The sequence below is a fragment of the Myotis brandtii genome, unplaced genomic scaffold (genome assembly GCF_000412655.1).
Source record: "Myotis brandtii unplaced genomic scaffold, ASM41265v1 scaffold237, whole genome shotgun sequence".
Taxonomy (NCBI): Eukaryota; Metazoa; Chordata; class Mammalia; order Chiroptera; family Vespertilionidae; genus Myotis; species Myotis brandtii.
This window is the reverse complement of record NW_005358943.1, coordinates 6,411,786-6,424,776: the sequence shown is the minus strand read 5'-3', so window position 1 is coordinate 6,424,776 and position 12,991 is coordinate 6,411,786. Positions and strand designations below refer to the sequence as shown.

The window sequence follows — 12,991 nt, the reverse complement described above, 5'->3', positions numbered from 1 at the left end:
CTCCACTATTTAAGGTATAAGGTATACTATAACTTAATAAACCAGTCTCCTGCTGGTAGCTATGCCAATGAGACAGTTCTGGGAATAGATATGCCCAGAAAAACTTCATGAAGATGAGTGTGGGGCCCTATAGAAAGCTCCATTTTCATAGACAGATTTATCTCCTTCCTATTCTTAGCATGGACTCAAAGCCAAATGTAATCTAGTTCCTCTCTCGACCCAGCCTGCAGAACTACTTCTGTTGCCGAGCTGTGTATACTTCTGGGTTGTCCTTGCTCATATGTGACCAGCTTGAAAGTTCAAGTGGGATGGGGTGGAGGTATGCTACTCCTTTTTACTTACCTCTGCCTATCTTCAAGCACTTATGGGTCGGGTCTGCGTACTCAAAAACAGAGTGATCCTAATCGTTCTTTCAAGTACAATCAGATTGTCATTCTGTACATTAGCCCCACTATTCATGCTTAGAGCAGGTTTAGATGTTACTTCCACCCCGGTTTGTATATAGAAAAGTGGTAGATATTGCAATAGATACATGGGTTCTAGAATCTGATTGGAGTCTGGTTCTAACCCCCTAACTGGCTCTGTGGCCTTGGGTAAATTGCTTACCTTCTCTATGCATCCATTTTTTCACCTGTGAAGTAGGATTAATGTAGTTAGTATCTGCTACTTAAGAGTGTTGTAAATTTTAAATAGTACAGTGCAGAAGCTAGGATATAGTGATTGCTTTATTATTATTATTATTATTATTATTATCCTATCTAATAAAAGAGAAACATGGTAATTATGTGTCCAGAGGACCCCGAGGCCGTCCGTGGAGAATGTGCACCACAACCCTCCCACCATTGAACTGTTGCACCGCTCTAGGTCACCCATCACCACCAATCACCGGCCGTCTCCTGACCCAGAGCAGCGGCCCCTCCGGTCCCCCCTGGACAACATGATCCGCCGCCTCTCCCCAGCCGAGAGGGTACAGGGACCAAGGCTCCACCAGGAAAACAACCACCAGGAGTCCTACCCCCTGTCGGTGTCTCCCATAGAGAATAATCACTGCCCACCGTCCTCCGAGTCCCACCAGAAGCCATCCAGCCCCCGGCAGGAGAGCACACGCGTGATCCAGCTGATGCCCAGCCCCATCATGCACCCTCTGATCTTGAACCCCCGGCACTCCGTGGATTTCAAACAGTCCAGGCTCTCCGAGGACGGGCTGCACAGGGAAGGAAAACCCATCAACCTGTCGCATCGGGAAGACCTGTACATGAACCACATCATGGTCTCCGTCTCCCCGCCTGAGGAGCACGCCATGCCCATTGGGAGGATAGCAGGTAAGTGGGTGCTCCCCTCTGCCGCCACTTCAGCCTCAGGGCAGGCCTAACAAAGCCCTACTCTCTCCAGAGAACTTTGCCACCAGCCTCACACCATCCCCAATTAGGTGCCCTCAGAGGCTCTGAGGGACTACTGTCTGGATGAGGCGAAATCCCTAATGGGCTAGTTAATGAGCTGCTGAGGCGAAGTGGTTAATGAGCCTCAGAAATGTTAAGGAACGAATGTCCTACATCCCGCTTATAAGGAGAGTCACATCAGAGTCATGGCTAAGCGAAAACACTTAGAATAAAAGGTTTATGAGCATGTTAATGGCCCTGTCCTGAAGTTTCCAGCCGCTAATTAATAACCAGACACAGCATAAAGAGCCTTTGTCTCGGGCGCAGGCCTGTAATTCCACCCTGTGGGCAGTAGCTCAGCGCAGCCCTCGCTTGGGAGGGGGCAGGAGAGAAAAACAGGAGGGTGGTGTTGGAGGCAGGTGTTGTTGGGTCATTGGGATGGAGGAAACCACTCTTGAATTCTTTTATGATGACAAGCCCAGATTTGTTTCCTGAGGCAAGAAACCAGTAGACATCTACACATTGCATTTGTCTTCCCGTTGTTTACGTGAAGTCAGTCCCCAGAAGCTTAATCCTCCAACCGCTTGGCAAGATTAGCTCTTTGCCTAGAGCGTCGCTCTATTCCTGAGACATTGGTTGAGCACTGACTATGCGCAGATAAACACATTGGGAAGCAGGGGACGCAGAGCTGACTTGACACAATTATTTCTTCAAGGAATTTAAAATGCACTAGGAGAGACAGATGGGAAAACCACTAACTAAGGTATAAGGCAGAACGAAGTAAGTCCTATGTCCCATTCATTCAGTGCACAAGCATTTATTCACTTATTTATTACTCACTCACTGTGTGCTGGGATAATTAAGTGCTATGGAAGCAAAGCAGAGGGAAGGCACGTTTTGACTGTAGGAATTGCGGAAGGCTTAGCAGGGAGGTAGCTCGATGCTGAAGGTGATTTGTGTTCACTGGTGGGAGGAATGCATGGAAGAAGGAGGGGGAGGGGTCCGGCCTGTTAAGGGAAAGGTGAGAAATGCCTCCTCTTCTTCCTCCTTCTCCGCCTCCTCCTCCTCTTCCTCCTCCCCCTCCTCCTCATCCTCCTCCTCTTCTTCCTCCCCCTTGTCCTCCAGGCACGTTTTGACTGTAGGAATTGCGGAAGGCTTAGCAGGGAGGTAGCTCGATGCTGAAGGTGATTTGTGTTCACTGGTGGGAGGAATGCATGGAAGAAGGAGGGGAGGGGTCCGGCCTGTTCAGGGAAAGGTGAGAAATGCCTCCTCTTCTTCCTCCTTCTCCGCCTCCTCCTCCTCTTCCTCCTCCCCCTCCTCCTCATCCTCCTCCTCTTCTTCCTCCCCCTTGTCCTCCTCCTCCTCCTCTTCTCCCTCCTCCTCCATGAGCTGATGCCCCAGGATAAAGTGCCAGCTGCACTCCAGGGTGGAGCAGTGCTCCTGACACCTCAACAGCCTGGGGTCCAATAGGCTCCTTACTTTAATCACCTCCGCCTCCACTCATTGTTCCTTCTTTAAGTTGTTTCCAGATTTTTCTCTGGCCCCAAATGCACCTCCAATGTTGTCTCAATTTTATTGTTACAAATAATTTACATCAGGAATGTTGAATCAAGAAAATAAGTTGGCAAAGAAATATGACTTACGTGTTTTAAAAACTATGAAAAATGAAATGATCTGTGTCTGGGATTTGATTCAAAGTGATCCCGCAGAGTCGGGCACGAGAAATGGATGGAGTCTACCTAAAATAAGGTCAGCCCTGGTCACTATGTGGCCAGGTGATGGATGCCTGTGGGCGTGGGGGCGGGAAATTACTGTTCTCTCTACCTGTGTGTATATATAAGCATTGTTTTAATAATAAAAAGAAAAAAGAAACTGAAAAGAAGAGCAGGGAAAAAGAAGCAGAGCTTAGACAAAGCCTGAGAATTTCCCAGTTGGAGAAAGAGGATGGGTCAGCACAGTACCATGAATAATATACATGACCCGTCTCATGCTGTCCAGCAAGACCCTCTTGTGTTGTTTCTCGCATGGTCTGCACAGCAGCATTGGACGTTTTGCAGATACTTCCTACTTGTTTATAATTCTCAGGACAGCTCTTTGAGGTAGCTTATTACTGCTGTATCTGTTTTATATGGGTCATTTATAGGGGAAACCACAGAGGAAACTGAACCCCAGAGAAGCAGAGGTCAAATAAGGGCTGGGTGGCTGCAGGATGCTGTGCGCAGTGCTGCCCGCCGGGGCCTGCCTCCCTCTGAAATCGGTTTTGTCCGCCTCCTCAGTGACGCTGTCCTTAAATCTGTACCTAAAGAAAGTTAAGGTTTTTAGCGTATGGAGTTATATTTCCCTTGTTTAGTAGTTTGTAAATTTTAAAATATTAGTCCCTTAAAAATTGTGCTGCTTTTTAAATTCTTGTTCCCAAACTTCAGAATTGTTGGCCAGAGGATGTAGTCTCATCAGGACGATGTCCATGGAATATTGTACCAACCAAGCGATGAACCTGAGTGCCTATGATGCCCCCTCTCCCTTCAGAACACACGGAAAAGGGGAATCTGTGCTTTTTTTGGTGACTCTAGGAAATCACAATATTCATGTTAAATAATCTAGGGCCCAGATCCTTTGGAGGAGTGCAAGAACTCATGCAGTATGATAGAATCCCCTAAAATTCTTTATTATGAATGCTCTAATGGTATATTCAACAGTTTAAACATCTCCAGATTTGGTGATATTAACTAATATCACCAAATCCAGGAATAGTTCACTTAACTAAATGGCACTGTTTTTCTCAAGGGTGAATGAGTGGATTGAAAAGTCTACAGTGTAACTCCAACTCCAAGTCTATGATCTCATACTTCGTCTTGATCCTGTAACCCTCAGCACAATGCTAGGCTCCTTTGTGTTGTTCAGGAGATCCCTGCCTCTCCACCCCAGACCTTCTGATGTCCTTTTGGATTACTCCGGTCCTTGTAAAATTGATTCTGTTTATTGAAGGTCAAATTCATTGGGTGATTTCTATGTACAGTGTAAAGTTCTGTCATTACTAAACAGCCATAATAATCTTTCCGGTCCCTATAAAGCAACTGTTAAATGAGAAAACTTAGTTCCTTTAGCTTTTTGAATGAGCACAGAGCAGAAAGAAATGAAGGTGACACGAAGGTGCTGTTGAATGTCACTCTGATGAATAACATAGCTGCAGGGTATGGGTAGAAACAACTTATGAATGTTGGTTAAGTAGTAAAGTTGAATTCTTATCCACTCAGATATAATTTTCTCAGGTACTCTAGGATTTATGCATTTGGACACCTGCATTTAAGGCACTTTTACTGCACTCATGGGGGTGGGTGTTTAAGGAGGTGTAGACCATTAGCTGTAAGTGCAATACTGTAATTGGTATCGGCAAAGGACTCCTATTAAGTACCACAGGAGGTTGGAGCAGGCATATCAGGGAAGGCTTCGTGGATGGGGTGGCTTTTAGCTGGGCTTAGATGAATACTTCGAATGTGGACAAGTGGAGATTAGAGAAAAAGCGGTCATTCTAGATGACAAAAACTCCAAACAAGATAAGTCCCCTTATATATATATTTTTTACTTCAGGTAAAAATGTAAATCCAAGAATCCAAGTCCATTAAAAATCCATCATACTTCATCAATTCTTTATTTTTTCACTGTTTAATATTGAGATGCACCATACAATTAAGAGATTACATGCAAAATTATGACAGGTTACCTAGGTATTTATCTTGTGGCAAAACTAAAATGATCAATAATGGAAATGCAGGAGGTAGTTGACAATTTAAATACAAGCCGCAAATTAGATCTATTTAAATCTCACATGAAGCTGATTTTTAAAGATGTTGTTTATTGTTCAAAGGATAAGATGAACTATTGTTGAGTTTAACAAGTTGGAATAGCTGGTGTTTCTGGGAGAGAGTTCACACAGGCCAGAGTGAGACGAGGTCCTTCCTGGGTTCTAGTTTTTATTGACTAGCTAATGGTGGGTAACAACCAGCAAGTTGCTTCTTTTTGAGCTTGTTTTCTATGCATTACCCTTAGGAAGGAATTGCTGGGTGGGGCGGGAGCGGAAGTCAGCATCTGCCAGCCTTCTAACATTTCTCTCAGCCCATAGAAGTTTTACTGGTCTGTGTCTCACCGACGTGTTTTGTAAGCAAAGAGTTTGCTGGCAGAGAGCTCCACAGTCGACAGGGTGTAGCTCTGGTGATGCCCTGAGTCATGCTTTCAGTGTATATGGACATTCACTCTTAGAACCCGATGATTTCAAAGCTAGAAGAGTCCTTTACAGATGAAGAAACGGAGATTCCCACACACATCCAGAGTCCAGCCTCGAGCTTCCATCTAGCATCCTTTCCAACACACGAGTCTCCTGACCTGGGCCTCCAGAGCAGGGGTTGGGAACTCTGCCCCGAAGGCCAAATCGGCTGCCACCTGTTTCTGTAAATTGAGTTTAATTGGCACACAGCCACTCCCAGTCGCTTAGGACTATCTGTGGCAGCGCCGTGCGCTATGCACTGCAAGGCAGAGTTGAGTAGCTGCAGCAGAGATGGTGTGGCCAGCAAAGCCTAAGCTACTTATCATTGGCTTTCACAGTAAGCATTTGCTGTACCCAGCCTGGCTTACTTGTCTGGTCATTGTGCTTGGAATCATGGGCGTAAGGTAGCATGCAGAAGTAGAAAACACGGTCCCTCCTCCAAGGAGTTGCTTGCGCTTTAGACAATGAGGTGTGCCTAAGACATGTGCGAGCAGCAATCACAATGAAGTAAGAAAGGAGACAAGTTCTAGGCTGCAGGCTGTTTGCAGACCAGCCCGGAATGGTTACAGTAACATCGTCAACATAAATACAGCTAAATAAAAGAAATTATTTCATCCTGGCCAGTGTGGATCGATGGTTAGAGTGTTGGCCTGTGCACCGAAGGGTCACAGATTCAATTCCTGGTCAAAGGCAAGTGCCTGGGTTGTGGGTTTGCTCCCCAGCCCCAGCGGGTGCGTGCAGGGGGCAACCAATTAATGTGTCTCTGCCACATCAATGTTTCTCCCTCTCTCTCTCTCTCTCTCTCTCTTTCTCTCACTCTTTCTCCCTCTCCCTTCCTCCCTCCCTCCTCCCCACCCCACCCCCACTCTCTTTCAATGGAAAACATATCCTCGGTGATGATTAACAAAACCAAGTATTTCTTTGCATACTTGAATTGTGTAGTTAAGTCATTCGTTCATTTATTCCAGAATCATCACGTTTCTCTGTGTCCACCTAGAAAACTTCGTTGTTCAAAGTTTTCTAGGTGATGGATAGAGCGCCTCTAAACATTGCATCTTTCCTGGCCTAGGCAATACCCCTTTTACATTATGCCATCAACAAACTAAGCTACTGTTTTATTTTTAACTGCAAACAGCTAAGTCTTAAAAGAAAAATTTTAAGTCATTTTGGCTTTCTCTTAAAGTTCTTCAATTGCATTAAAACCTGAGTGATCAGACTTCCTGTCGGCTTGTCCCTTCCTTGGCCTTAATCCAAAAATCTGCCAAGGAAGCAGGACTCATTGGCCAACTGCTCTAGAATCCATCCATAGCCCTCATTTGCCACACAGAAGTGAGGACGTTGAAGGTCTATATAGATCTGTTGTTCAGGGTCCATGACCATCCAAATGAAGACTATTTCTCGTCTTGTGCTTATCTCACAGTTTTTGTTTAAGTCTCTCCATTGCTTTGCAAACATGAACTTTGTTTGGTTGGTGAGGATTTCATTGGTTGGTTGATCCTACAACAAACAGATAAGACATAGAACCCCCCCGCCCCCCAGGCCATGTTCTCTCCCTCCTCAACCCTCATATAACACACATCATTGCAATCTTTCAGATCCTTTAAGGGGCTTTAAAAAATATGTTGATTATCTCTCAAGCTTACATTTTTAATAGAAACAAAATTCCAATCAGGGAGGCAGAGTCTCCTGTATTGCTTATTTGTCACCAGGCTAGGACTGTACTTGCTTGATTTGGTTGTATTGACTGGATGAGTTTTATATGCACAGAAAGTCAATCCTGGACACCTCAAATCTTAAATCAGGTGAAGGAAAATAAGCCTGAGACCCAGGGGAAGCTGTTGGAGGCTCATCCTCAGGGGCTTCAAGGGGAAGTCACTCCTCGCTCTTGCCTCTGGCTTCCTCCCCAGCAGTACTTAGGGCTGGCGAAACAATTTCAGATGAGGCTCATGGACTTTGCTTTTACAAATGAGCCTTGGGAGCAGCCTCGAAGGGGAAGAAAGGGCATCATAAAAGCGAAGTGTAAAGAGATTAGCATGGAAGTGATGGCAGGCTTTGCGGGAAGATGTGGGGTGTGCAGGTGTGTGTATGCCTTTGCTCGATCCCTCACACGTGTAGATGTGTTTGGAGGAAAGAAAGGATGGCCTGTGGTGCATCTCCATGAGCCGGGGGCTCGGAATTTCAGTTGCAGCTGAAAGCACCGCGTCCCCCCACACTCCCGCAGGCAGAGCGCCCTCAGCAGACCCCTGCAGCCCAGACCCGAGGGCTCCTGGCCCCGGTCCTGATCCGCAGCCAGCCTGGCGTGTGGCTGCAGTGTGGGCCTGTGGGACAGCGTGGATTCTGGAGTCAGCAGGATGGAACCCTAGTCCTGGCCTCCCAAGCAAAGGTGCTTAATGTCCCTGAGGCCTAGCTGCCTTTTCCATAATAAGAATACTAGAATCCCAGCTCGCAAAATCGCGTGGCCCCGCCCACCCGCGCCGGTCTTTGGTCATTAGAGCGTTAGGGCCACTGGGTTTTTATAATATAGAAGATGAATACCCACTTCTGGCACTTTAGAGTTCTAAGGAGGCAATAGGTACCTGTCTAGCACAAGTAGGTTCATCGCTAAGTGTTGGGGTCCCTCTGCTCCTGTTCCTTTGCTCTACTCCAGGGCCGCCAAGAGCAAAAAAAGAGCAGAGGGTGCAGCCAGCACCACTGCCCACCAGAGCTGGCGTGGGGCACTGACCTGTCTGGGGCGTTGGTTTTGCGTGAGGCTGTCCTCCTTCCAGGCGCCTGGTTTCCTCATTTCCTTGGCGACTACCTCCTGCTCTCCCTCTCGCCTCCTCGGGGGCATTCCGCTGTCCCTGTTTGGAGGAGATGGATGAGAGCCCTGGGGCGGGGCAGGGGAGGAGGGGTCCTTCACCCCAGCAGGACTATGGGGGGGGGGGACGCTGGCACACTCTGGCTGAGTCAGCACTTAATTTTCACTGGGATCAGAGCGCCCTGAAAGAGAAGGAGGCTTCAGAACGACGTCGTAAAAGGATAAACAGTAACGGCACAGTGGCTGCGTGGAAAATAATAGAAGGCTGGGGGAGACTGGAAATTCCAGTTTGGTTGAGGGTACACCTTTCTGTAAGACAGCGGCCCTACCTCCCCGCAGTCCCTGGGTGGGAATCCCCGGCTGGGTGGTGCTCGCGTCCAGCTGTGGCTCCAGCTCAGCTGTAAGGCCTGAGCTGCAGACACCAGCATTTCCCACCTTCAGCAGCCAGAGGTGTGAAGGTCCTGCCTGGTCTGTAGCTGCGGTTCCTCTACCCAGGAAGCCAGGAAGCATGGCTCTGTCTTCGGTGCCCGAGCTCCTCCCTCCCCCAGCTCGCCACTGCTCACATATGGTTCTGTTTTCCTAAGCCACAGCAAAGCGCAAGCAATTATCCATTGCAGGCCCACATCTGCGTATCCACACAGGGTTGTCTGCACTGGATTTATCAACTTTCTGCGTCTAGGTAATGGCTTAGCTAGAATAGAGGAGGCAGGGGACACTGAGCTGCAGGCCGCCCCTGCCTGTTGTAAGCTCTGTGTGTCTATAAGCAGGGTTTCTTGCGTTTGCCACTCTTGATATTTGGGCCAAATAACCCTTTGATCTGGGGCTTGTGCTGTGCATTATAAGATATTTAGTAGCACCCCTGACCTGTACCCAGTAGATGCTAGTAGCATTCTCCACCCCAGTGAGACAACCACAGTTGTCTCAAAACCTTGCCAAATACCCCATAGGGAACAAGAGTTTAGAAACTCTAGTTTCTTTTATAATGCAGAGTAGCAATTATTATTGTTCTGTTCTGTTTTGTTGGTCCTCACCTGAGGGCATTTTTTCCATCGATTTTAGAGAGAGTGGCAGGGAGGAGGGAAGGGGGCCAGAGAGAAACATTGATGTGAGAGAAACACATTGATTGGTTGCCTCCTGCATGCGCCCCAACCAGGTCCAGGGATTGAACTTGCAACCCAGGTACATTCCCTTGACCAGGAATCGAACCGGCGACCCTCCAGTGCACAGGCTGATGCCATAGCCATTGAACACACTGGCCCAGGCAGCAATTTTTTTGCATGTTGCTTACCTGTTTTGTTGCTGAATCTGAAATAAATGTATTTTTTTTTCATAATAAATTTAAAGAAATTAAACAGGGACACTCAGCCTCTTCTTGTTGGAGATTATACCCACAGAACTCCCATTTTCCAGACCTTCATTTAAAATTCCTTTTAGGCAATGAAAACTACATAAAATTGCCCTCTTAGAAGCTTTCTCGAAATTCAAATTAGCCACCATCATTAAGCAATCCCCTTTGTCCATAACTTGACGTCCCACTCAGGTTTTATAATATCAGCTTTGTCTAGCATGGTTTCTTTTCGTTGGAAACCATGTTGGTTATGTGTGAACTGCCCATCTTTTTTACAGTCTCTGCTCAATGAACTGATACAGTGAGTTTCTGGTAAGACACAGACGTGGGAGTGAAAATATTCTTCCTCACCACAGAAAGGGATTTTTTTACCATGTCTTTTAGCTGCAGACACCCAGGGTACCTTGCGCATCAGGAAAGAGCGAGCACTCACCTCTTGCAATTAGAAAATGGTTCTTCATGATGACATCTTACTTGCGCTAAACCCTTTCATAAACTTCCTCGGGTGGGAGAGACAGTCCAAGTAATGGACAATTGTTTAACATATCCACATGCCTTGATGAAGAAGGCCCTTCCGTTTAGGAGAAATGCCCTTAAAATTAATGAATACCTTGTGATACAAGTTTTTTTTTTTTACATGCATGTTCAAGTGCTTTTATAACGGGATGAACTTTTGTTTATAGAGTTTGATGACTTTTATTACATTTCCTTGATGATCAAAGAACATTGTATCTCAAAGAACACAGTGACGTTTACCAGAGGGAGGGGGTTGGCGACGGGCAAAATGAATGAAGGAGGTGAAAAGGTACAAACTTCCAGTTACAAAACAAATAAGTCATGGGGATGTCACGTACAGCGTGGTGACTATAGTCAGGAATACTGTAGTGCATATTTGATCGTTCTCAAGAGGGTAAATCTTAAAAGTTCTCATCACAGCAATAAAACCGTGTAACTTTGGTGACAGATGGTAACTAGACTTACTGTGGTGATCATCTCCCCACAAGTAAAAATGTCCAGTCATTATGTAGCGTTGTACCCCTGAAACTAATACTATACTGTGGCATATCTGTTATACCTCAGTTTAGAAAGAGAAAAAGAACATTGTGTCTGTGCTGACATGGACTGAAAAATTTCAGGCGGGGGGGGGGGGGGGGGGGGGGGGTGCGTGGTAACAGTCTCCAGAGGACTCAGGGAAATAAGAAGGATCTGCCTTTTATTTCATTGAAATCTTAAAAACTCACATGGCTTGAACTTCAATTGTAAAAAAAATAAAAATAAAAAAATAGAAAAATTAAAAAAAAAAACTTGTGTGGGCCAGCAGTTATTTTTATCATCTGGCATAATTTTTAACTAAAGAAACAAAACAATCAATAGTGTTATAAAAGCCACTTGTACTCTGAGCTTGAAACAACTGCTTCATGCTACAAAATTCCTGTTGCTTCCTCCATTAGTGACTGAGTAATTCAATATGTCTTGAATGTCAACATATTTTTATTACTCAGCTGAAGTTGGCTTTGCTGGATTAAATGCCATTTAAAATGATTAAGTGGCAGCTTGTTTGGGGTTATTTTTACATTTATGAAAGGGAAAAGCTTGCAAGATACACGTGGTTTTGAATCTTACAGGTGAAGTCTGTGCTCTGGTAAGCCCGCCCTTCACTTTTACCAACCAAAGAACAGATAACCTTCCAGATCTCTTCTTAGTAAGTGGTTTGCATAAAGGCCGCAGTTGGATGAAAAACCAGCATGGTGCCCAGTCCTGGGCAAGCCCATACTTGAAGAAGTGTCTGGTTCACATTTACTGTTTTATGAGAAAAAGGGGGTTACCAAGACAGTAAAGAGAAGCAACAGAAACCATACACGTGAGCATCTTTGTGCAGAAGGGGATGAGAGGAGAACCAGCCACTTGAAGTCGTAGCTCCAGGAAGCCTGCGGCTGGGAGGGCTGCTGATGTACTGCTCACCTTCAGAAGGGCAGACGTTCTCCACATCCAACTACATAAGACAACCAGATAGTTTTTTATTATTACACTAGAGGCCCGGTGCACGAATTCATGCACAGGTGGGGTCCCTCAGCCTGGCCAGCGATTGGGGCTATCTCGCCCAGGCCAGGGCGTAGCTCCAGGAAGCCTGCGGCTGGGAGGGCTGCTGATGTACTGCTCACCTTCAGAAGGGCAGACGTTCTCCACATCCAACTACATAAGACAACCAGATAGTTTTTTATTATTACACTAGAGGCCCGGTGCACGAATTCATGCACAGGTGGGGTCCCTCAGCCTGGCCGGCGATTGGGGCTATCTCGCCCAGGCCAGGAGGAGGGACCGTGGGAGGTTGGCAGGCCACGGGAGGTTGGCTGTGGGAATGCACTGACCACCAGGGTGCAGCTCCTTCGTTGAGCATCTGCCCCCTGGTGGTCAGTGCACATCATAGCGACTGGTCGTAATGGTCGCTTAGGCTTTTATATATATAGATTTTATTCATATGAACACTCTAGAGAATTACATGCCAAATTCAGATGAATCTGAAAGTGTCATCAAGCTTCTTTGTGGTAAAAATGATTGTAACCCTGTGGGAAACAGCAAAGTTATACACAAACTTCACCACCACCACCACCACCACCACCACCACCTTGTTCCTCCTATTTACCTGCATTTTATGTGATAATATTTGGTTTTGTCAGATGTTTTCCAGTTGGAAGAGATGGTGGGAAACTAAAATGTATCTGCCATTGGATGGCAGGACAACAACTGGACCATTAAACCCAGCTCAGTTCTCTGTTTCCTATTTGCAGTAAAAATGTTGTAAGACAGGGAGGTGGCGGGGGAGGGGCAGCCCATACTGCTGCTTTGCCTGGAAACTAGAGTAGTCGTATTACTACAGCTGATTATTCTCAGTCTGCAATGGCAAGACACTGGCTTCTCTAAGTACTTATGACACTAGGATTCATCCCCCTTCCCTGTTCCCCCTCCCCGCCCGCCCCTCAGCCCACCCTCCCGCAGTAAGAGCACAGCTGTAGGTAGGGGTGGAGTTCAAAAAGGCTGGCCAATGGGATTCAGACTCCAGAAGCCTGGTCATCGGTTTAAGAACACCACTTGTCCTTTTCTAAAACACAATGAAACACATCACATTAACTTTTTTTTTTTAAAATATATATTTTTTTATTGATTTTTTACAGAGAGGAAGGGAGAGGGATAGAGAGTTAGAAACA

At 46.2% G+C, this 12,991-nt stretch overlaps 1 protein-coding gene across 5 annotated transcripts in view; it reads left to right on the top strand.

Moving 5' to 3' along the window:
- The window catches only part of ETV6 (ets variant 6), a 222,775-nt gene that overhangs the window by 200,351 nt on the left and 9,433 nt on the right, over window positions 1-12,991 (top strand). For all 5 annotated transcript variants that reach the window (XM_014540208.1, XM_014540210.1, XM_014540209.1 and 2 more), the window contains one exon: window positions 785-1,322. In XM_014540208.1, the coding sequence (XP_014395694.1) occupies window positions 785-1,322 (538 nt within the window). The remainder of the gene's footprint in view (window positions 1-784; window positions 1,323-12,991) is intronic.